Source organism: Garra rufa, chromosome 3, assembly GCF_049309525.1.
Source record: "Garra rufa chromosome 3, GarRuf1.0, whole genome shotgun sequence".
NCBI lineage: Eukaryota > Metazoa > Chordata > Actinopteri > Cypriniformes > Cyprinidae > Garra > Garra rufa.
In genome coordinates this window covers 25,451,683-25,478,225 of record NC_133363.1, presented here as the reverse complement: position 1 = coordinate 25,478,225, position 26,543 = coordinate 25,451,683, and the positions used below count along the sequence as shown (strand labels likewise).

The window sequence follows — 26,543 nt, the reverse complement described above, 5'->3', positions numbered from 1 at the left end:
TTGTTAAAGGTCAGACAAGTACACGAAGGGAGAAAAACCATCTGACAAAACCATTTTATTCCTGACATTATCAGAGCTGTCACTCTTGGATCCACAACTCCTTAGATCTCTCTAGCCCCTGGTCAATACATTTGTCCAGTTTTAATAGAGTTCAGCACAGCGAGATCAACAAACCTTTATTACTGTCAAAACTTTAGAAAACACAGCCTCTCTCACTCCACTAAGGAGTTTTTAAATAACAGTGCATCCTAGAAAAGTCCAACCTCAAGAGAAGGACGATGCTCCCTGACACTTAATTAACAGACAGTGCCGCTAATTAACAAGACCATATTCACCGCTATCTTGTATTTAAAGTGTACACAAGCAGCTTCTCTAGCATTCATATGCAGCATCACCAACTTTAGAGGTGAAACACTCATTGTCACAAATTAATGAGCAACTGGTAGATATTGTAGGTCACCTTAGAATTGAGGCAGAAGACAAGAGGGAAAAACAAGGAGATTGTGGTGATGTTTACAGTCATAGGGGACACACTGAAACTAACTGCACCTTCAGTGGCTTTGACAGCCGCCCTTACCTTTAACAATGGATGCCGCCATTGTTCCCGGACCGCTCGCTGGTCTGAAGGACACCGCTTCAAAATGGGACACTTTTTTTTTGTTTGTTTTTTTAGAGTCCTCCATGGCTGCAAGCTCATGCTTTAGTCTGTCCAGACTGTGACACCTCTTTTGAAGATAAAACAATTGGCACAAAAGAAACCTGTCACTTCTTTTCCCCTCCATTTCTGTTGCATCTAAAATATGCCAGAAGAATCAGTAGAAGGAAAAAAGAAATCAATAATCCCCAAGTCCTTTATCCCTCTTTCAAAAAGAAAGGTGTATAATTTTTTTTTGTATCATCGATTCCACTCAAAGACTTTGACCTATACAACAAACACAGACATCTTGTGAAACTGAGGAAAACTTACGAGTGGGTAATAAACAGGAAAATAATTCTTTCCAATAAGTCTTCTACAGACTTCTAGACAGCAGTTTAAGGCAACTAAGTACCAAGTCTAAAAAGGGATATTAAATTAAGACTCATAAATTAATTTGGTGTTAAACTGAATTTGACATGGTGCAAGAGGAGGGTATAAGGACGGACGGCTCTGAACAGACAAAGCATTAACATTCTTTAATTGTTCTTCCTCTCATTTCCTCCAACGAATTTGTATTGTTATATTTCACATTAATGCAGTTCAAAGATCTCATAATGCCTTTTGCGGTTCATTTTTCCCCCTACTTAAAATTAAAGCCTCACAGCTGGTTTTAGAGAACAAGTTTGGCTAATGCAAGTCAAACGGCATCTTAAAACAGACCAAAAATGTGTTTTTTGACGGCATTATGTAATCAAACGGTCCTCCTTCCAAAGAGGTTTACCTTTAATTTTCTGTGAATTAATCAAAGGCATGCTTTATTGTTTATAAAGTAAACTACATAAAGCAGATTTTCGCCAATCGGAACAATAAAACAACTTTATTTCTACAAAATATAATAAAAACAGAATTACATTGGTTTTTAGTGACTAAATGCTTTTTTGTGCTTAGTGACTGTAGTAAACTAGAGTGTGGACAAAACATGAACTGTGTGAACCCCCATAAAAAAAAAAATTGATTAAATAAAATAAAAATTGTGTCTTTGAACATGTTTGTTCTCAAATATGAACAGTATGAAACTATGAACAGAGAAGTGCTGCTCTGTGTTATTATATGTACAAGTGTTTCAGTGTTTGAAAACATCCTGCTAAACAAAGCGGAGTAGTTCACTTTCAGAACAAAAATTTACAGATAATGTACTCGCCCCCTTGTCATCCAAGATGTTTATGTCTTTCTTTCTTCAGTCGTAAAGAAATTATGTTTTTTGAGGAAAACATTCCAGGATTTTTCTCCATATAGTGGACTTGTTGAAGGTCCAAATTGCAGTTTCAATGCAGCTTCAAAGGGCTCTACACAATCCCAGCCAAGGAATGAGGGTCTTATCTAGCAAAACCACTGGTTATTTTCTAAAAACATTTACAGTTTATATACTTTTTAATCTCTATACAGAGTACACACAGACCTAGACAAGATGAGCATTTGAGGTTAAAAAGTATATAAGTATGTAATTTTTCTTGTAAAGACCCTTCTTTCCTCGGCTGTGATCGTCTAGAGCCATTTGAAGCTGCGTTTTGGAAGTTCAAACTCGGGGGCACCATAGAAGTCCATTATATGGAGAGAAATCCTGAAATGTTTTCCTCAAAAAACAATTTCCTTACGACTGAAGAAAGAAAGACATGAACATCTTGGATGACAAGGGGGTGAGTACATTATCTGTACATTTATTTTTGTTCTGAAAGTGAACTACTCCTTTAAATTCAAAAAGGACAGCACTGGATAAAAATTGAAACTGTAAAAAGGCTACACGTTGTAGCACATTTAATTCATTTTGCATTTCACTCACAGTAATTAATGAAAGCTCATTAAGTAAACTTGCAGCAGAATTAAAGAAATACTGAATAAATAGTTCAACAGTAAAGTGTGTCTGTGCATGCTTGCCGTAGAGAAGTCTTCAGTACAGGAAGGTCCCAAAGCTTCCCTTTCCGTTGTGCTTGAATTGATTTCCATGAATGGAAATGAACATTTCCTGTGAGAGTAGATTCTCATCAGCCTGCATGGCCCCTAGTGCTTTCATGCGGCTCTTCTGAAGCCCGTGTTTCTTAGCCGATGTGGCAACCAACTCTTGTTTGATGGCATCATTTCCCTCAGTGAAGTCTGGAGGGCCGGAGTGGCCATGTTTGATGGCTGGACACTCTTCTTCCACAACAATGACAGGCACATCGTCATCACGGTCATCACCATCATCACAACTACCATCATCATCATCATCATCATCTATATCTGCTTCTGATTTTACTCCGGTGTCCTCAGATTCTTCCTCTTTCTCATCTGACAAAACAGAAGAGGCACACAGCAGGCTTCAGAATAGATTTGGTTTTGAATTTTGTGTTAGCATATTTAATCCCAAACCTTAAAGGGATAATTCACTCAAAAATTTAAATTCTGTCATTACTCACCCTTGTGTCGTTCCAAACCTGCAAGGCCTTTGTTTATCTTTGGAACACAAATTAAGATATTCTGAATGAAATCCAAGAGCTTTCTGACTCTGCATAGACAGCAACGCAACTACCACATTCAAAGCCCAGAAAAGTAGTAAGGACATCATTAAAATAGTCCACGTGACATCAGTGGTTCAACTGTAATGTTATAAAGCTACAAGAATACTTTTTGCACAAAGAAAACATAAATAACGACTTAAAACAATTAATTTTCTTCTGTGTTAGTCTTTGCCCTGTCTTAGAGGGTTAGAAAGCTCTCCAGTTTCAAAAATATCTTAATTTGTGTTCTGAAGATGAACGAAGGTCTTACGGGTTTGGAACAACATGAGGATGAGTAATGACAGAATTTTCATTTTTGGGTGAACAAACCTTTTAAAGGAAACAGTAAATCATAACTAGAGGAGTCTCTTGGAACAAACAGATCAATCTCAGTTGTGAAGCATAAACAACTTAGAAACGTTGTATGGAATTGGAACAACATGAGGGAGAGTAAATAACAAAATTGTCTTTTTTGGATGAATTATTCCTTTAATTCCTGACCAGGAAGCACTGTCTAATGCGTCAACACAAAATGCTCTCGTTCATCCTTCCAGCAGGGAGCAATATGAATTATAGTCAGCCTGAAAATGATAGGGTACAATAAAAAGGATGTGTTTGAAACATCTACGACTCTCCCTTAAATGAAGAGCCTTTGTACTAAAACTAAACCCTGCTGTTCCTGGCAAACAAAGTCATTAATGACACAAAGAACAATTACACTGTAATACTAGACTGAGAGACTTTCATTTCCTATATTCTCTGAGAAAGCATTTTTCTCTCATTGCTATGAGACCTGCAAAGAAGAACTATATCATAACCAACATTTTCTTTTAAATATGTATTGTATTTAATTCAACTGGATTCATCGGAGCACAATAAGATTTGCAATCTAAATTGGCATAAAATCTAAATGATGTCTCTTACTGAAATATGTAGTAGAAAACCCACTGCGTTTTATACATATTTTGGACTACTAAGAGGCACCATTATTTCAATGACGTCAAATGGCTGCACTCTGTGAGCTACTGCTGCAACTTGTAATACACAACACTGATTTGATGCCACATTGTGCAGCTTTTGATTGTAATTTTCAGTCAAATTTCAGTGGATTTCACTCGATATCAGGGGCGTTTAGATTCCTTGTAGGGAAAATCGATGGTACGGCAATTGGTTTAAGCCTATGCTTATATCAATCGCCACCTGTAAGCTTTTTCAGTAGCTGTGGTCATCATAGTGGTACTTTATTTTCAGAGTTGTGTATTCTGAGTTGTATTGTGGTACAAAAAAAAAAAAAAAAAAAACAAGTAGCGCCAGTATCTCACAGAGTGCAACCATTTCATGTCATAATGGCGGCCCCCATAGTCCATAATATGTATAAAACGCTGTGGATTTTCTAAATAATGCAAGTCTTTCATAGGTTTTCTACTAAATATTTCCGTAAGAGACATCATTTACCTTATATTAAGCCACACAGGTCTTAATACCTGGGGTTCCCTTTAAAGAAAACAAAAACATGCACATATGTTGACTGAAACTCTTTAAATTGCACTCTCTTTTCATCTCAGAGAGGTATTTCAATGCAAAACAGAAAGTCACAATTCTAATGCGTCTAACAGACAAAGGCAGACAGTGAGCGGTGGAAACATAAAGGAACCAGAGGGAGAAGTAGGGTCTACTTTTATTTTGAAGCCGAGACGCCTTCTGCTGGGCATAATTCAGAAATTAAGCGCACTGCATTCAGAGCTGCCCTTCATTGAATGTCAAACGTATTTCCGTTCTTTCCTTTTCTCAAAATGGAGCTGGCTGAGAGAGAGGAAAAAAAGCCGATCCTGCTGAAGGAAAAGTACCGTGGGGATGGCAGTCATTACAGACGGGCCTTCCAACAGCCCCAGGGGGGCATTTTTAACAAAAATTTTATGCAAGCGAATATATTTTCACAGATATTACCGCAGGAGAAAGTAGAGCACTTTTCACATAGTCGGACTGAGTCCTGCGGGTTCCTTCACAAGCTCTATAGACGGTGTGGCGTATCCAGGCAAGCACAGAACATTTACAGTAATGGGGAGACTGGTCGTGGCCTATTTAATTTGTGGCAAAGAAGATGAGATGTGTGAAAGCAGAAAACATCAAGGTTACACTATTCCCCATACAAGACACCAAGGACATGCAGCCGACAAAAAAATAAAAAATTTTAAAAAAAAAAAATTATTCCGCTCTAACATGGAGGCTCTGGACACATGAATGTATTATTTATGTACTGCATTATTTGCAAGCTGAAATACATTTTCCAATTTTCCAATAAATTGCAAAAAAGAATTCTGCATAAACAGCATGAATTAAAGGAATAGGTCACTCATGTCTCCTCGTGTTGTTCATATTGTTTTAAACCTTAAATGCTAAAAAAAAAGACAACATAAAAGTAGTCCATACAATGACTCATATGAGTCAATACTAAAGCCATGCAGTTGATCTGGTTCAACTCACTGACCAATGATCCAGTTGTAGTAATTTTCAGATTTTTGCAATTTTTTATAAATAATACAATATAAAACAGACACTTTGTTTACATGCATTTCATATGACTATAATGGATAGTTTACCCAAAAATGAAAAATCTGTCATTGATTACTCACCCTCATGTTTTTCCAAACCCATAAGACCTTCATTCATCTTCTGAACACAAATTAAAGATAACCCTAACCCTAACCCTAAAATACAAAAGCTTTCTGATGCTGCATACACAGCAACGGAACTACCACAGTCAAGGCACAGAAACGTAGTAAGGACATTGTTAAAATAGTCCATGTGACATCAGTTATTTTTAGGTATGAAACAACTTCACAAACAGTCTTTTTAACAGTCTTACAAGTCATTCATATTATCACAGAAGTACTGGGTTTATAGCCCAGATATAAACACTGATGTCTATGGAAGGGATGGACCAAATCATCTTTTGAAAGTAATTTTTGCTTCAAATTGGCGCTTCAAATAACATTTGTTGATTACAAAGTTAATTACATTGTTTTACCACTAGGTGGTGACAAGTGATTGTTAATAAATGTATTTGTTATTGAATTCATTCATTTAGGAGATTTGTTCAAAACCGATTGAATCATTAATTCAAACCACTTTTTAAAAACAATTAATTCAAAAGAATTAAACATTTTGCAGGGATTAATATTTTGTCACAGTCTCTAGTAAATTATATGTAATTTTGCTTAGTTCAAAATCGTGATTCTCAATTTATCCAGAATCATGTAGCTCTACGTGGTACTCTTGTAAATGGTCGCCGATGGTGACTTTGAGAAAAATGTTTAATGAAGTTATTTTTGTTTTCTTTGCACACAAAAAGTATTCTCTTAGCTTTATAAAATTAAGGTTGAACCACTTATGTCACATGGACTATTTTAACACTGTCCTCATTACATTTCTGTGCCTTGACTGTGGTAGTTCCCTTGCTGTCTATGGAAGGTCAGAAAGCTCTTGGATTTGTGTTCCAAAAATGAATGACAGGTCTTACAGGTTTGGAATGACATGAGGGTGAGTAATTAATGACAGAATTTAAATTTTTGGGTGAACTATCCCATGGCACCTGTTCATCATGAATACGCAAATGTGTAAAACTACTGAAAATTTTACCTAAAATATCGGCAAGTGCTTCAAAAAATATTGTGTTGAATGTTGTGGCATTCTGGAGCTTGACAAGCTGGTCACTATTAACATGTTAAAAGAAAAGAGCTCTGTAAAGATTCTTAAAAAGGAGTAATCGGATGCAAAATTTACTTTTACGTGTTGATTAAACATAAATGTGTGTTGGCAGTGTGTGTACACAACCACCCTATAATGATAAAAATCCACCCAGTGCTTTTTTTTTTTTAAATCCCCAATAATAATCACTTTCACAAATCAGGCTGTTCTGAGATTCCTGGCAGAATGATGTAGCTCTGCACAGGCCCCTCCCACAAATTTTTATTGACACGACCGTTTTAGCACAGAGCCGCCCTGAATGAGCTGTGAACATTCCGCCATTGTTTCGATGCCTAAGCAGGCATAGACAAGAATGGCTCATAACCAATCAAGCTTTTTGGTTGTTGGATGTAATAATAAACATAGCAGTCGTCATTTACTCTCAACGCCTGAGCTGCTGAAGACGCAGATAATTACTTTAATTTTTGAAGGAAATGGGCCCCCACAAATGATTCGCGCAAATCAATCGTGATCCAGCTTGAACTAAAAAAAGTGAGTATAAAGGATTTTTTTTATGAATCTTTGCAAATCGCCTTTTTCTAATAATGTGCTAGTGAGCAAGTTTCGCAGCTAAACGCGGCTAAAGTTTACAGTCTCTCAAGGCCGGGACACACCAAGCCGACGATCGGCCGTCTGGCCTCGTCGGGCAGTTGGTGGGCGTCGGTGAAGCGCGTCGGTTCGGTGTGTTCCGCACGTCGGCTCTCGTTAGCTTTCGTCGGTCTCGCGTCGGCCAAAGTTTGCCCGATTCGACATGTTGAATCGGCGTCGGGCGTGTCGGGGCTGGCTGGGAAAGAGAGCGCTCTGATTGGCTGTTCAGACATCAAATCAGAGCGCTTGGAGGACTTGAACGTGAAGTGACAACAAGCAAAGGAAATAGACAAGAGGGAACCCGCTAGCTGTCATTTTCGCAATTCGCACAATTCTAAACCAACTATGGCTGTGTGGAACTTAGCTTTTGAAGACGAGCTGATCAGTTTGATCCAAGACAGGCCAGCGCTGTACGACATAACGGGAAAACGTTGCATTTCTTTTTTGGCCTACACACACACACACACACACACACACACACACACACACACAGGTTTACATGTTTTATGGGGACATTCCATAGGCGTAATGGTTTTTATACTGTACAAACCGTATTTTCTATCGCCCTAACCCTACCCTACACCTAAACCTAGCCCTCACAGGAGATTGTGCAAACTTTTACTTCCTCAAAAAAACTCATTGTGCATGATTTATAAGCCTGTTTCCTCATGGGGACCTGAGAAATGTCCTCACAAGGTCAAAATTTACTGGTATTCCTATCCTTGTGGGGACATTTGGTCCCCACAACGTGATGAATACCAGGTACACACACACACACACACACACACACACACACACACACACACATATATATACTTACTTTTTATATAGGTCAATGACATGCTGCGTACTTTCCTTAATCTCCTCAAAAATTGGTACTCAAGGTGATAATGTTCAAGAATGTAGAGACATTAGTGCTATAAGCATGCAAGTACATGACACAATAAGCTTGGCAGACGGCAATGTCTGATTTTTAAACGTGTGAATATTGGGTCTTTAAGGATAAGTGGCCATGTTATGCAATGAATAGTTTTTTGCAAGAATAACGGCGATTACGGTTCACACACACACACACACACACACACACACATATACATATATATATATATATATATATATATACAGTAGTCAACATTCGAAGTGGATCAAAACCTTTCATCAAACTTGTCCTGAAACCAAAAAGAATACCCGTTCTTATCTTAGAACAACTTTTGATAAACTTTTTCGATCCACTTCGAATGTTGACTACTGTGTGTGTATATATATATATATATATACAGACACACAGAGAGAGCAGATAATTAATAAATTTATATATGTGTGTGCGTACAACAGCTGTTTTACTTAAATTTATATTGATTGTATTGATATATAGTACAATTTCCCATTGATGTAATTTGTAAACACTTTGACTTTTAGAAAAAAAAGATTGTCTGGTGTACTTTTAAGTCCTTTTTTATTATGTTAAGTGTCAAAATATTATGAGGAGCGACTGTCTAGCTATAGCCATAATTCCTTTTTTGGAAATGCCTTTTAATTAACTACATTTTCTAAAAAAAAAAAAAAAAAAAAATTCATACACTATTACACCAAATTCTTATTGTTTGTACAATTCCATTCCATCCTTTTACATCACTGACCATAAATGTGTGAATACATATACTATTGAAGATAAAGAATACTTCTGTTATTCATTTTTTTAGTTTTCGAATAACACTAGAAAACTGTAATACATTTTAAATGTTTTATTTAACAATTGGACTCTGTAGTGAAAACTCTGAAAATATTTACAAGGCCCAGTGTTGTACACAATTATACAATGTAAATCAAATGTACACAAACTAGATTTTGTTCCATTGAAAAGGCACTGCACCAATTTCAGTGTTAAAATACTAGCACAATCTTTCTCTGCACTGCTTGGCTTGAGTTGATGTGTTGGTGGTCCTTGGCAAGGGGGCTTGGAGTAGGTCAGGGTCTTGTCTCCATCTTCCAGGGACTGTATTATGATCTGGCCCTTCCTGGTCTATTCCCTCCATGTATAGCTCACCACATTCTGTCCGCAGAAACCACTGGCTCCACTGTGTGGGGACACTAAAAAATAACAACAGAAAAATGACATGTTGGCTTTTTCAGCTTCATGATTCATGAAAAAAACAAAAAAAAAAAAAACAATAACGACTTAAATGTATGATAAAATAGAACGTTCATACCTTGAGGTAATTATCATTTAAAGCCTGATAGATTGCTGTACATGTTTCAGGAATAAATCCCTGAATGGTCGATACACCCACTCTAAACTGGTATGAAAGGCTTTTGAAGCTTTCCCCTGTAAATAATGCACAGCACAGTTATCAACAATGCATTATTTCAACACATTTTCAAATGTAAATGCAACACTTTGCATGCATTTTCTACGTACATCGAAACATTATAGCCTGACTATAAACAGGCTGATTACAAACACACACACACACACACACACACACACACACACACACATATGCAGAATCAACAAGAGAAAAAAAGTTTAGCTTGCTTACCTGTTGCCAAGAACCGAAGGGTAATCATGAGGCGTTCACCGACGGAGATGCAGTCGCGAAAGTTTGTATTTTCCCTTTGAATGATCGGTTTGATACGTTCCGTCAGAAAATGGAACTGGACAGGAAAAAGCTGAACGAAATGTTTTAAAATCTGAAGTTTCCGCTACCTGGCTTCACAAAACAAAATAATTCTGTGTTGAAAGACGAAGCAAATGCTTGGGAAACGCGCTGATTTGTTTGCACAGGCAACTCTACTTCCGGGTTCTCTTCTTGGAATGAAAATACAGACTACTGCCACCTGCGGGTACGCAACGGTATATTTCCTCACGCATGCGCGGAAAGCACCTTCTAGTTTGTAGTCGGCTTTCGTCAGTTCAGTGTGTTCGAGCTCAGTTTAATTGCCCAGACGGCCGCAGACACAGCCGACTAGAGGCGACAAGACGGTCGGCTTTCGTTGGCGCTAGTTGGTTGGCGTCGGGTTGGTGTGTCCCGGCCTTCAGAGAATGGCTCGTCACCCCATGGAAGAGAGGGGCAAGGTGAACAGAGCTCATTAGCATTTAAAGGGTTATGCACCATAACGGCTTGCTGTGAACAGAGCTGTTTTTGACCAGGTAAAAAGGGTGTAGTTTTACACTACTATTGAGAATTTTTAACCAATGTTATAGACTTTTCATTAAGACCATAAAGAATCATATCAACTTGAGGAAAATGGGCATCCAATGACCTCTTTAAAACTGTCATCCTGTATTACGTTGAGAAAAAAAATTTGTAAGATGCTACTTTAATACCAAAAACAGACGAATAATCCCTAACTATTATGCTTGCAACAATTTGTCTGCACAAAACCTCAAGGTCTTAGCATTTCTATTTCTTCAGGTGTTGCTGTAAGCACTCTTAATGAACTAACTGGTGTTAATTTGAAAATATGCCCTGCTGCTGGTGAACTGATGCAGCAGAAGCAGACAGAAGAAGAAAAGGGCACCTGCGGCACTGGCCTTGGCGGGCAGATCCTCCACGGTAGCATCACCTGGCTTGACCAAGATAACGCCGTAGCCCTGATTGTTGTGGATCACGTTATTCACCATGGTGATTTTAGGCACGGCGTCCAACTCGTCTGCAAAATCCTGCCAAAGGGGAAGCAGGGGGTGGTAAACACGCAGCATGCCTACACAAATGAACATGTGCACGCACACTCGCACATCTCTTTTTGGCCTAAGCAAAGTGAGAATAAAAGACTGAGGTTGGGAAGGCGCAGCGTGTACGAAAATGCAACAAAGCTTTAGGAAGGCAGATAAAATCCAATTATTCCGCTAGAGTTAATTACGGCAAAATCCTTTTGGGATGCTGCTACCTGTGTGTGAATCTAATTTGCTCTCAGGTGAAACACTAACACTGTGACTTGAGCTGAAGTATTACGCGCCGGCTTTCTCAAGACACACTTTCTCAAATGAAGCCAATTGGCAAAATCTTCCACAAAGATTCGTGTCTACAACTCCAGGGCACTTCCTGGCTTTTCTAAGATTTCCTCTGAACTGTGAGAGCGTACTGACCTCTGGTGACACAGCTTAAAGCTATTACCATCAAAGACGCCCCACAGTGGTCAGTGAAGTCCCACTCCACTAACACACTAAAGGGGCCAACTTCCCTGGAGGTCTTCTAAATGCATTAATCCACTAGATCATTAATACGATACTAAGACAGCTCTAAAGTGCGGCTCCGTTGGGTCAGGTAAGATACTTGCTGTTGCCTGGGCAACGATTAGCAGTAACCAGGAGCCAGACGGGCTAATCTATAGGCGTTTAGAAGAGCCAAAGCTCATCCGTCTTCCTCACCTTAATCAGGATCCCCTCCTTGCAGTGATGGATGCCATTGCCCACCAGACTGCATACACTCCCAGGGTAGATTTCCACACCGGCACCCTGAAGCGAGCAGACAGCGACCATCAGGGCATTAATGGTATTGGTCAAAGAAGAAAAGGATTTTTAGTGTTAAATCAGCCTAAGAATGCTCCTGGCAAGACCTTTCAACATTGGTATTTCATACTGTAATAACTACTCCAAAGAATAGATGATAGAGCAATACATTCAAATGATAAGTAAAGAAGTCATCTTATAATTTAAGTGAGGTACCGTGTGCTTGTGCAGCTTACCTTGGAGCCGTACAGGTCGCACATGTTCATGCTGAGCTGGGCCGCCGATCGCACAATCACACCTGTGGTCTCACACTGCATCACACAATTTTCCATTTCCAGCTTCCCCTGGCGAACACCTGATGAAAGATAAAGGGTGACAAATCGAAAAGACATTGGAGGACGGTGATAGGACATGCAAGGAGGAAAGGTTTCCGGTCACATATAAAGATACAGAATAGTGCTAGGCTATATTGAATATAAGCAATATTAAATTAAACAACACTGGCAATATCACAAAGATTTTATATGACTACAGAGTTTTCAAAAGACCAAAGACGAGTATAAAAAGCAAGCATGAAAGTTAAGTCAGCAATGTTTTATTCATATTTTAGAACCACTTCAAACTGTTGAATGATTGAACATTGAGTATGCAATTATACTACATATCTACACTACCAGGCAAAAGTTTTTGAACAGTAAGATTTTTTTAATGTTTTTATAGAAGTCCCACCAAGCCTAATAATCTGACATGCTAATGAATAGAATGTTCAGAAGAACAGCATTTATCTGAAATAGAAATCTTTTGTAACATTATAAACATCTTTATCACCACTTTTAATTAAATTAAAGCATCCTTGCTAAATAAAAGTTGTTTTTGTTTTTTTTCTATTCCAAAAAATAAATAAATAAAAAAATACAGATTTTAAGCTTTTGATTGGTACAGTGTATAATGTTACAAAATCTTTTGATATCAGATAAATGCTGATCTTTGGACCTTTCTATTCAAAGAATTCTATTAAAAAAAAAAATAGTACTCAACTGTTTTAAATATTGATAATAATAATAATAAATAAATGTTTCTTGAACAGCAAATCAGCATATTAGAATCATTTCTGAAAGATCATGTGACACTGAATTCAGCTTTGATCACAGGAATAAATTACATTTTAAAATATATTTAAATTCAAAACTGTTACTTTAAATGGTAAATATTTCAAAATGTTACTTTTTTTTGCTGTACTTTGAATCAAATAAATGCAGGTTTAGTGAGCAGAAGAGTTTAAAAACATAAAAAAAATCTTACTGTTCAAAAACTTGACTGGTACTGTAAATAATTCTATACACAATTAAAAAAAATAACTTAAACACACTTAACAGAAATCCTTTTCCGGCCTTATTTTTGTTACATTGCAAAATGTTTTAATTTAAATCTATGAGGGTAATCTATTATTATCAATGTTGTAAAAAGCTTGAATTTTTTTGTGAAAACCAAGATGTATTTTTTCAGGATTTTTTTTATTATTAACAGAAAGATCAAAACAACAACAAATCGAAATCTTTTGTAACAATGTATGTCTTTGCAGTCTCTTTTAAACAATTTAATGCATCCTTGCTGAATAAAAACATAAATTTCTCTTATTTATTTTTTTTTACATTTTACAGTAAGGTGTCATTTGTTAACATTAACGAACAGTAAACAAAACATTACACTGTTTATTCATCTTTGCTAATGTCATTTAATAAAACATACAGTTGTTCATTGTTTGTTCATGTTAGTTCACAGGGCATTAACTAATGTTAACAAACACAACTTGTGGTTTTAATAATGCATTAGTAAATGCTGAAATTAACATGAACTAAGATTAATAAATGGTGTAGAAGTATTGTTTATTCTTAGTTCATGTTATTTAATGTTAACTAATGAATCTTATTGTAAATCAATACCAAAAGATATAATTTGGCTTTTTGACTAGTCAAAAAAGCCCTTTTCCTCAACCGCAAATGCACATTGAGATTCATATTTTTAAAAAGTCTGAAAAATACGGTCATTCCTTTTTTTTTTTTTTTTAGCCACGATACAGTAGGGAACATATTGTTTTGGAAGCAAGCAGGATATCTAGTGGATAATAAACAAGCCTGTTACTCTGACCATATCAGAAATCCCACAGGAAGCAAACCTTTAGTGTAGCTGCACGCAGGGATACAGATTTAAAGGCTCCCTAGGCTAGGCATGCCAGAACGGCTCACCAATGAAATGACAAGGAAAACATAAGATGACTCTCTTGTTACCATGAGGTGTAGAGGCCAAATGAATGTCTGAGCAAAAAGTGCATGTCAGGTCTCTACTGAATATACTGCTGTCCATTCAACAACAGCAGGCCCTCAAGACACTTCGACAAACAGCTGGAAAGGGGAGAAAGAGGCAGGACAATTTCTTTTGAAACTCACACAAGATGCCTTCAATGGCGTCGCGCTGGATGAACTTTAGATTCGAGAGCTTGACGTTTGCTCCTGTTGACTCCACAAAGGCGTCACCCTTGTTACGCTTCTCGATCACCACCTCGTCCGGCAGACCGTATCCTGAGGGAAGACGGGAGAGAAACGGCTTTAGAAAAAGGGCTTTTATGTCCAACCCTTACATTTTTGGCAGAGACTTTTTACCCAAAGCAAAAACAAGTATTTCACAAAATAAAATAGAATAAAATAATCACTGCATGGATGACAGTTTATGCCTCTTTTAAAGAGATAGTGGGCTAATTTTCATTTTTGGGTGAACTATTTACTCACCCTTCAGGCATCCTAGGTGTATATGACTTCCTTTTTTTAAAAGAATCTAATCAGAGTTATATTAAAAATGATCCTGGCACTTCCAAGCTTTAGCACGGCATGGGCAGGTGTTTCTCTTCATCAGTCCAAAACAAGTCCAATAAAGTGTCCCCATCCATCCATAGAGGTGTGTGATATTGACAAAAAATATCTCTATATTTTCTGGGATTTTATTGATAACAATAATAAGATAATATTTTGCTGTGTGTGTTTATTGTGTTTAAGGACTAAGTTTTTGATATTCTTCATATTCTGTGTGGTCAGTACACAGCAGTGATAGAATAAGTTTTTTATTTTTATCTTTTACGGGCATCTTTCGAGTCAATTTTTAAATTTAGTCAGTCAATTATAATAATAATAATAATAATAATAATAATAAACAATAATACATTTAGTCTGTTATCAAACAAATTAAACCAGTATTAACAAAATTCATCTTTGCAGAAGTTGTACGACCAGTTGGAGCAAGCTAGATTAAAGTGATTATTACATTGTAAATATGGGTATTTTTTTCATACAAAAATGCATTGATTTGCCACAGGAGGCCTTTATTCACCCCTGGAGCCATGTAAGGCACTTTTTATTATGGATGGATGCACTTTATTAGACTTATTTTTGGACTGATGAAGAGAAACACCCGTTATTCCATTCTAAAGTGCCAGTATAATTTTTAATAGAACTCAGATTGGAATCATCTGAAAGGAAGTCATATACACCTAGGATGCCTGGAGGGTGAGTAAATAATGGGTTAATTTTCATTTTTGGGTGAACTAAGCCTTTAAGTAACACAAAAACTCTAAAATAACCTTGTTATAAAACAGGCCGGTGATAGCATAGTTTCGCCAGTAACAAGAAGCCGTTAAAATTGCACATTTGAATAAAACATTTTCTGAACCTGCATGACAAAAAACGCTGAAGGGAAATTGACAGGCCCTTAACCCTGATGGATCACTGTCATTTACCAGTAGGGCTACCATCCAGCAAAGAACATCTCATTACAGAAAAAGCCTCTCCATAAAGGACCTAATTCTCTATGGAAATTAGGCAGTCTCTCAGTCTAGACGCATAGTTTCCAAGTAACAATGTGGCTAAATGACCATCAACAAGCGCGTTGAGTTTATAGCAGCCGGCAGACTGATGACTAAGAGGTCAGCTTAGCACCATCTCAGTTTGAGATAGTGGTGGCAGGTCAACGAGAGCAGCGGTTCAAAGCCGCAGAGTTTGACAGCCCGGCTTCATTACACACTGCTCTTTGACAGATGGTCCTGAAGCAGGTTTCTCCCCGAGTTTTCTAACAATGCCCAGATGAACTTCAGCACCCTGGTCAGCTCTCACACACTTCCCTCAAATGCCAAAGGCTGAATATAGACCAATAAGGTCACAGCACCATCCCCACTTCTACGTCTGCAGGTAACAACAGCGGATTTGCTGGAAGATCTCACCGTAATTGACAGCAGTGGGACGCTCTGAAATGGGAAAACACAGAATCACACGGACCGTACTTCCTGCACTCCAAAACGCAACACCGTTGCAGGTCTCAATGACTCACTTACTTATAAAAACATGCAAAACTATTTAGAGCTGCTTCAAATAATCTCGGCGATAAAGCTGTAGCCTGAGACAGAGGCACGTCACACGTTTTCGCTAAATATCAAAGACCTTTAGCGCGGGTTCTTTTATGGTAATCTGGCAGTGGTCTAATTGAGTTGCTCTTCTCCTGTAGTAGAGCCAGCAGCCGCCTGTGCGTTATCTCCTCTTTCAGGGCTTCCCTGACGCTGCAGGAGGGACTGCCAAGCACACAAAACCTCCATATTTAAACAGCGTCCTCCAGGCCTTCTTTCCTCTTCCTCATTTGACTTTATCACTATCTGACTTTGCAGGTCGTCCATTTGCATAAAGAGACTCGACCCTGACCCCGTGCTCTCTCTGCTTGCCTGCCTCCACATTGCTCATGCATTAATTTCCGCCCATCATTGAAAGGCGGTTATTGCGCCATCGAGCTCAATTACCTCGGCAGGCTTTCTAATATCACACGCCGATTGCGGTGTTCGTTTTAAACACGTCCAGGGAACCATTTTGACAAACAAGGCCCGGTGCCAGACTATTGACTTAGTGTTATGAAGCATGCTGTGTCACAAAGCTTTATTAAAGGGGAAAGGATAGTACAAAATACAAGTGATTTCCTCTGAGTTTTAGATAGAGGTGGATCAAAAAAATAAATAAAAAAGTACCTTCCAAATCAATCGGATGATAAAGGTCAATGTCTCTACATCACTGCAGCTAAAGCCGGCCAAACCATTTAGACACCGCTAATGTCAGCAATGTTGGGGAAAGTTACTTTTAAAAGTAATGAAAAAGTAATAATAAAAGTAATGCATTACAATATTGCATTACTCCATAAGAAAAGTAACTAATTAAGTTACTTAGTTGCTCTCTATGGAAAGTAATGCATTATGTTATTTTTTGTCACCTGGTCTAGGCTTGTTTATTTGTTTTTAATAACAAAAATCCCAAAAGTTATATTTTTGGCAACTGTGAAGGCCATTTCACGCCAAAAGTTAAATTAATAATAACAACACGAGACAGAAGATGTGTCAGAGAATAAATGAGAAAAGAAAGTACACTACCAGTCAAAAAGTTTTGAACTGCAAGATTTTTGCAGATAAGATTTCTGCTTACCAAGTCTGCATTTATTTGATCCAAAGTACAGCAAAAACAGTTTTGAAATATTTCATATTTATATACCATTTAAAATAACTGTTTTATATTTGAAAATCATTATATCATCATAATATCATTATTCCACTCATATGCTCCTTCAGAAATCATTCTAATATTCTGATTTGCAGCCCAAAAAAACATTTTTATTATCATCATCATTATGCTGAAAACTGCTGAGTAGAATTTTTCTAGGTTTCTTTGATGAATAGAAAGTTCAGAAAAACTGTTTTTTTCTAAAATAGAAATTATTTGTAACATTATAAATGTCTTTATTATCACTTTTGATAAATGTAAAGCATCCTTGATAAATAAAAGCATTAATTTCTATTAAAAATTTTTTTTTGAAAAAAAAGTTTTTGAATGGTATAATGTATAAAATTACAAAAGCTTTTTATTTCAGATAAATGCTGATCTTAGGAACTTTCTATTCATTAAATAATCCAACAATGTACTCAACTGTTTTAAATATTGAAAATAATAATAAAAATGTTTCTTGAACAGCAAATCAGCATATTAGAATGATTTCTGAAGGATCATGTGACACTAAAGACTGGAGCAATGATGCTGAAAATTTAGCTTTAATCACAGGATAAATTACATTTTAAAACATATTAAAATAGAAAACAGTTATTTTAAATAGTAAAAATATTTCACATTTTTATTGTTTTTGCTGTACTTTGGATCAAATAAATGCAGGCTCGGTAAGCAGAAGAGACTTCCTTTAAAAAAAAAAAATAAATAAATAAATCTTACTGTTCAAAAACTTTTGACTGGTAATATAACTTGCGTTACTCATTTTAAAAAAGTAAATATTTATATAAAAATATAAAAAGTTAAATATTTTGTTGTAAATTTAAGTAATGCTTAGATTTACTAATGCTTAAATTACTTTACTAGTTACTTGAAAAAGTAATCTGATTACATAACTTGCATTACTCGTAATACTTGTCTTTAATATATCACTAATTTTTTTTTTTATTGTCATTGTCATGTGTTTGTATTAATATTTGGGATGAGTAATAATAATTACTTTTATGACTTTTTTTGGAGATTCATTTTCATTTGTCAGAGAAGAAATAAAGTCATACAGCTTTGGTACAGCATAAAATTAAGTAAACAGAATATTAATTGTAACCCTCCTGTCGTGTTAATAAAACGGGTGCTCTGTTTGTGTTAGGGTTCAAACTGCCCCCACAAAATTAGATGCACAGACACAAAATAAAAAAATTTCTTTGATGTTGTTTTTATAATGGCCACTTGTACTGACTATTTGCACATGATTACAACAAATAACTGCAAATGACTACAATTAATTATAAATAGTACCTAGCATTGTTTGTACTTAGTGTAAACAGTATTTATTGCCTTTTGTACATAATATAAATAGCCTCTACATTTTTCTTGTCTGGTTATCAAACTCCTATGAGGTTAAAATGTGCTTCTCAGACCTTTTTTTTAATCAATTGACTTCCAAAAATGAACAAAAACTTTTTTTTTGACTGTGAAAGTCAAATAGATGAAGAAACAACATTATCCTTGGATAATTCAGAAGACAAGCCTGCCTTAAATTTCTCATATATTTGATATTTTATATAGTTTTTTGCATTGAATCCAATGAGGGTCATTGAGGGTCACTCTGCATGTCCAACGTCAACAATTGTCGGGTCAAAAGGAGGTTAGTTCAGAAAAAACGTGCACACAGTGAGTCATGTGATTACCTTCAACCTCGATGGAGTCAACAATACTGATGGAGCTGGTGATGCTGTAAAGGCCAGGGCATACGATGACCACATCCCCCTCGTAGCATGCATTGACCGCAAGAACTGGGTCACTGTGAAACTGGGAAAAAAAACAAACACCACATAAATCCAACTCAAATCACCTTTGTCCTAAAGTAAAACTAACAAAAACTGAATTTCAAATCACAGTGAGTGGGGGGAAAAAAAAAAAAATACACACAAAAAAAATTAAGTGAATGTGTCTCAGCGCGACTGAGTACAGGCATCTGATCACACACATCTGCACCATTTTAACAAGTTCTTGAGGGATAAACTGGCTCACAGAACAAGAGAGATCAAACATGAGCTATTGCATGAACACAGTGCTCTAACAAACCTTTACAAATCCTGCATTACAGCACCTTGACGCATTAGAGATCAGACCGTCCCAACAACTTTCTGCACAAACCGCTCTTTAATCTCACCATCCGAACAGAAGATGGAGAAGCGAGTGAGCACATGTGAGATTTCACTAGCAAAATTATTCACCGAGTCCAGCAGTCATAAAATTATACTAGCACGAGAGAAATCGATGATTTGATTTTTTCTGAGCTCTGAGACGGCCAGCACTCTCAGGCAGATATTAACCTTTAGGAGGTAAACCCAGGAAATTAAAAGACAGTGATCAGAGGCTGAGGGAGAAAGAGAGCAGGGCATTAATATCAGCATTTGGGGAGGATTTTGCACTATACCTTCCTTGTCTGAAACCACTTTATTTAAATGATCAGACCATCCTCCATCCAGATTCAGCTCCCGGAATAGCGGAAGTGACCTTTTCCAATTCAAATACCATATTTCCCACCCAAATGTCTTGTCATGGCTTTAAACTAGGCTTTGCTCATACCACAGGCAAAAGTGGCCCAAATTCCATTTTGTTTTGCTCATATGTGACTCAGATCTGTTTTTTCATAAGTGTGAACAGCACAAACTACATGACATCTTATTTTTCAATTCTGATTTGAGTCAGAATTTTCTTTCCTCTTTTTCTGCTAGTCTTCATCCTGCTTACTGACCATAAACAAATTTGGCTTTGGTGGCACATTTCTGAACAAATGTTTACATACACTTGATTCTTAATACTGTGTTGTTGACCTGAATGATTTTTGTTTAGTGATAGTTGTTCATGAGTCCCTTGTTTGTCCTGAACAGTTAAACTGCCTGCTGTTCTTCTTTTTGTTTTTTTTTCAGCATTTTCGTGTATTTGAACCCCTTTCAACAATGCCTGTATAATTCTGAGATCAATCTTTTTTATACTGAGAACAATTGAGGGACTCGTATGCAACTATTACAAAAGCTTCAAATGCTCACTGATGCTCCAGAAGGAAAAATTTTGCATTAAGAGCCAGGGGTGTAAACTTTTGAACAGAATGAAGAAGTGTAGATTTTTCTTCTTTTGCGTAAATATCACATTTTTGTCAGTTAGTACTGCCCTTCAGAAGCTACAGACGCTACTTACATGTGTCCCAGAAGACAAAAATAAGTTAAATTTACACATTCAAAAAGTTTTCATCCCCGGCTTTTAATGCATCGTTGTTTCCTTCTGGAGCATCAGTGAATATTTGAACTTTCTGTAAAGGTTGCATAGGAGTCCCTCAGTTGTCCTTAGTGTGAAAAGATTATTCTTAAAATCATACAAATCATACAGTCATTGTTGGAAAGGGTTCAAATAGACAAAAATGCTGAAAAACCAAAGCATTTGTGGGACCTGAAGGATTTTTCTTAAGAATAGCAGGCAGTTTAACTGTTCAGGACAAACAAGGGACTCATGAACAACTATAACTAAACAAAAAACAGCTGTGGATCATTCAGGTAACAACACAGTATTAAGAATCAAGTGTATGTAAACTTTTGAACGGGGTCATTTTTATAAATTCAACTATTATTTCCTATTGTGGACTAACTATGCAAACATATTTTATGTGAAATATCTTATTCAGGTCAGTACTGAACGAAAAAAAAAAAAAAAGACATGCATTTTGTATGATTCCTCTTATTTTAATAAAATAATTAACATTTTGCAGATTCTGCCAGGTGTATGTAAACTTTTGACTGCAACTGTATATAGCACTAAGCACTAAGGCTAAAGTGTGAGCATAGCTCTCCCTTTCACAGTCCACATGTCATAAACCCCTTCCAAAACAGCCATTTACAAAGCTAGCAGAGAAGAAAACAAGACCATTATCCTGAAAAGGTGAGTACAAGGTCTTCTGACCAGCATGCAACAGTGACATTAAAAAGTGAAAAGGGTTATACACACACCTGCACTTCAAACTCTTCACTCGAATAGTGGGGCATCAGTTTGTCAGTTATCAAGCTTTGAAGCTGGTGAACTGTGGCCGAGGCAGATACCAAGTGAACCACTCGCCCACCAGCGGGACGTGGCCCCTTTGCCCTGCATGACTGCTGACCGGAGTTCACCTTGTAGCCCAGAACGTACCTGCAAAGGACACACAGCTGGAACGGGTAAGCAACCCAAAGAACTAACAGGCACATTTGCTCAAACACAGCTGTTCGCATTGACATATCTTCGATCCCATCTGGAATCTGGTAACTAGGAAAGACTGATGATTAATTATGGAGCAGTGCGTATTGATCCTGAGGATTGAAAAACGTAAATAAATCAATACTTCAAAAGCGTGAAAGCCTGGTTGCAATATTAATCACATTTATGCTCAATGCATTACTCCTAAGAAAAGGGAACAGATCACCCAAAAATAAAAAAATCTGAACTTTGTTACAATAGTCACATCAGTACTTCAACCTTAATGATCTACGAGAATACTTTTTGTGCAAAGAAAACAAAAAATAATGAGTTATTCAACAATTTCTCGACTTCCCTGATATTCTTTGACATTATTTTTGTTTTCTTTGTGCACAAAAAGTATTCGTGTAGCTTCATAAAATTAAGGTTGAACCACTGAGCTCTCATGGACTATTTCATCGAAGTTCTTACTATCTTTCTGGGCCTCGACTGTGGTAGTTGCATTGCTGTCTATGCAGGGTCAGAAAGCTCTCTGATTTCATCAAAAATATCTTAATTTGTGTTCCGAAGATGAACAAAGGTCTTACAGGTTTGGAAAGCCATGTTGTGGGTACACATGTACAAACACCTTTCAATCTCAAACTCACGCAGCAGTAATAATCACCTAAGCAGCGGGTTTTCAATAATACGCAGCTTGCGCCTAAGTGCTTCTAGCTGCTCATACATTCGCAGCCCTTCCACCATGGATATGTTGTCTTGCTCGGACTCGGAGTCACTGTCCAGGCCACTTCTTAGGCTGGAAAACTCCCGAAACTTCTCAGAGCAGAGTGCCAGTGTTGAGTGATACTCAGCTACAAGACCAGCTGGAACACGATCCTCCAAGATATCATAGTACCTGTGGAAAAAACATGGAGGGGGAGAAGATCCATTACTACTTAAAGGTGACATCTGTGTAATTTCTGCACCAGTGCCACAAAAAGAATAACAATCAGACTAAAAAAAAAAAAAAAAGTCACAATGCTTCCATTAGGCTCATTTATTTCTCTGACATCTTCACTAAATGTCAATGTGAGTTTAAAACTAGATATCCTATATTTCGATTAAATAGCTCATTTCATAATGACTCTATAAATTATTTGCAATTTAAACTTATTTGCATTACTCAAAGCAATTTATAGTGTTGTCACGTCATGAGGGGCTCATTACTGAGTACACACTGCCACCTGGTGGTCCTGACTTCTTTACAGCTGCTGGGATAGCACTTAAGATTTATTCAGTGTTATGCGGTCATGCTTCAGGGGAAGAGACAGGACACATAGAGGACACTTACAGCCTAAGACGAGGCTCCACACACCGAACAAAGTAATCAAAGTCATCGTCCTCATCTTCCTCATCCCACTTCCTCCAGATATGCTTATAGAAAAACCTGTGGGGATTAGACAGAAACGTGTGGAAGTGAATAATGGAGGGGAGGGGGAGAAAGACAGTGTGGGGGGAGACTGAGAGTGAGAGTGACAGGAAAACCTGCTTAACCAGTCAGTTCAGTATGATAGAGAAACCTCATCAGAATCACAATCTGGTATACAATTGTCTATTCGCATCACACTTTTGATACTTAAAATTTAATTTCATTAGATATCTAAACCAAGATATTTATAATTCAAGGTATTTACTCCACATTTTTAAACAACATAAAATGTATAAATTAACATAATACATTATTAAATGTAAAATTAACAATAGTATATTTAGGCATAAGTAAATTTACTAATTAGTTTACAGCTTATGTAGTTGAAACATTAAAGAGTGAAAAATACATTTTGAAATATTTTACTGTTTAAAATAACTGTTTTCCATTTGAATACATTTTAAAAATGTAATTTATTACTGTGATCAAAGCTAAATTTTCAGCATCATTACTCCAGTCTTCAGTGTCACGTGATCCTTTAGAAATCATTCTAATATGCTGATTTGCTGTTTAAGAAACATTTTTATTATTATTATTATTATTATTATCAATATTTAAAATTATCGAGTACTTTTTTTTCATTATTTTCTTTGATGAATAGAAAGATCCAGAGATGAGCATTTTTATCTGAAAAAAAAAGGTTTTGTAACATTATACACTTTACCATTCAACAGCTTTTATTTTTCAAAAGTGACAGTAAAATCACTTAGAATGTTATAAACTATAAATATATTTTGAATAATAATTAAAAAAAAAAAAAAAAAATATGTATACACACACACACACACACACACACATATACACATATATATATATATATGTTCCAAAATTATGACAGTATAAAAATATCAACTGTTTTCAACATTGACTATAAGAAATCCTTCCTAAGCACTTAATCAGCAAATTAGAATGATTTTTAAAAGATCATGTGACATTGTAGACTGGAGAAATGGTTGCTGAGAATTCAGCACAGGATCATAGGAATAAATTACATTATATTGAAACACAAAACCGTTCTTTTAAATTACATATTTTTCACAATATTAGTTTTACTACATTTTTAGTCAAACAGACTTTTCAACTATAGTGTCTTATAAATCCTACTATTGTTCATTGTTATTTGATGATTAAACTACCAGCATAAACTAAATAGCATGATTGCTCAAAAATAGGCACCTTTAAGGGTTAACTAACCTGAGGTGTTCTAGGGCCAAAGCAGTCTGATCAAAGTCCCCGGACTCGTCATAGACAACCGAGAGCTCCAGAAGAGGTACTTTATGAAGTGTAGCCTCCAGCAGGGCCTTCATGGACTCTTCAGTAAGATCACAGCCTCTGGTCTCACACTCCATCGGCAACACCAGCTCCACCTTTGCCTTCAGCTCCTTACATTCGACATCAACAACCTACAACAACAACCCTCAGCTTTCTGAATACTCCCTTGTGCAGAGGCTTTAATCCTAAGCATTGACTATTCATGTTTGAAACTTAGCATGCTTCAATTAACTTACTTCAACCAGCACGTCAAACACATCAGTGTGCCATACGGCTTGCCAATCACATGGCTCCACTATCTTCTCCAGGTACTCAGCTGTGAAGGCTTCAACTTCAGATGTTTTACAGTCACCTGTCAAACAATTCAGGTTTATGAACACACTATCTCAATAGAGTGTTTTCACGATGCATCATCGATTGGCCATATCGACGGCATGGACGTAACCAAACAATGCTACTGAACCAAACGAAACTTGCATGTTTTGCTAATTACTGCTGCTGAAGACGCTATATTATTGTCATGTTTTGGGCTGTACTAATCGGTTGGACCAGGAAAAAAAAATTAGGACTACAGACTGCCAAAAGTTATAACAAATTAAGCAGAAGAGTGCAAAATTTGTTTGTGATTGCCAAACTGAACCAGGATTTCCAGGGCAAGAATCTTGACAACATTTATGTTTGTTCGTATCATTTCTGGTCAGGTAGGTGAAATATTAGGCTAATGTGCTAATTAATACTGCTCGTATGTATCTTTGCCACCACCTATTAACTTTAGTTTGTCAAAATATTGCACCCTTTCCTGCTTACCAAGTCCATTTCTATATGATTTAGCAGCTTCCCTGTTTTTTTCCATAGTTTAGACAGCATAAATTAGCAGAACAACATATTCAGTGGTACATTAACTGTGCAATCCATACTGTTATTTACATAGAGTATCGCATGTATGGCCGCGTATCCGGGTAACTGACCAAATCGTGACGTAAGTGCAAACCCTCTATTATTGTTGTGAATGACTTTCAGAAATGTTTGAATAGTTACCAAGCATGTAATCTTGATATGCTTTGAATCTCTCATAGTAGAGAAGATGGTCTGTCTGGAAGGTGTCCGGCAGCTTTCCATTTCCTGGCCTCTCTGCTCGCTGTAGATGAGTACATGGTCTATCATCACCATTTAGATAATGGGTGCCGCTGTCATCATCATCATCATCATCTTCTTCTTCCTTTGTCCGAAATAACTCTGAAAACAATATACATCAGCAATGGAGGTTTAATAAAGTGGCCTACAGACTTAAATCCAATATCCAACCTAATGTTTTACACCGATGATAGATAGATAGATAGATAGATAGATAGATAGATAGATAGATAGATAGATAGATAGATAGATAGATAGATAGATAGATAGATAGATAGCAGTCAAATACAATAAAAACAAACTAACAACAGTGTCAAAATCAAAAGTCTGACATTAGAATAATGTTTATTTAATGAGACTTAATGACATTATAAAAGAGGTCACACAGAAATCACACAGACAAACTCATTTACCGTGTAAACATCACAAACCTTTAGAAACCCGACTGTGGTTTGGTCTGATCTCATTGCAGACGATCTCTGTCTCGCTTTCTGCCTGTTGGTTGACATTATGATCATGATCATTTGGTGGATCTTCGCTGGTCAGTTTGATGATGATTTCAACGGTGTTTTCTGTCTCGGCGTTCCTCACATCCTCCGGCTTTGAACACACAAGCTCCCCAGACATCACTGTAGCTTAAAACTTAAATCTACCTAAAGTGAATGAGGGATATATCGACAAAAGTGCTTAGTTCAATAATTTATCAACTAACTGTCGGTCTCCTCCCTGCACTTGTATTTTCAAACGCTGCCCGGGCGGAACAGAAGAGCCCAATGAACTGACGAGGCGGAGCAAACCGACACACTCTTAAAGGGACACTGCAGATTTAATATCGCATAAAATGAAAATTCACCATCTAAATGTATGCCCTAGATCTTATTGTGAATGATTTATCGTTAATATA

General features: G+C 36.8%; 1 protein-coding gene across 1 annotated transcript; it reads right to left on the bottom strand.

Annotated features, from left to right (window-relative positions):
* Positions 1–1,495: 1,495 nt before the first annotated feature.
* Positions 1,496–26,357, bottom strand: shcbp1 (SHC SH2-domain binding protein 1). Its single transcript, XM_073836997.1, has 13 exons — positions 26,071–26,357; positions 25,544–25,741; positions 24,742–24,857; positions 24,428–24,636; positions 23,096–23,191; positions 22,430–22,660; positions 21,543–21,720; positions 19,224–19,344; positions 14,407–14,538; positions 12,196–12,314; positions 11,879–11,965; positions 11,029–11,170; positions 1,496–2,962 (listed from the first exon to the last, which is right to left on the bottom strand). The coding sequence occupies exons 1-13, from the start codon at positions 26,264–26,266 to the stop codon at positions 2,586–2,588; spliced, it is 2,202 nt and encodes a 733-aa protein (XP_073693098.1). The 5' UTR covers positions 26,267–26,357; the 3' UTR covers positions 1,496–2,585.
* Between the last annotated feature and the right edge of the window lie 186 nt (positions 26,358–26,543).

Excerpts from the sequence above, each read along its gene's own strand:
- shcbp1 (XM_073836997.1), bottom strand. The coding sequence starts at position 26,266 with ATGTCTGGGGAGCTTGTGTGTTCAAAGCCGGAGGATGTGAGGAACGCC. Across the intron at positions 21,721-22,429 it reads ATTGAAAACCCGCTGCTTAG|GTACGTTCTGGGCTACAAGG; the intron begins GTGATTATTACT and ends TGTCCTTTGCAG. Across the intron at positions 2,963-11,028 it reads CGCCAAGGCCAGTGCCGCAG|ATGAGAAAGAGGAAGAATCT; the intron begins GTGCCCTTTTCT and ends CTGTTTTGTCAG.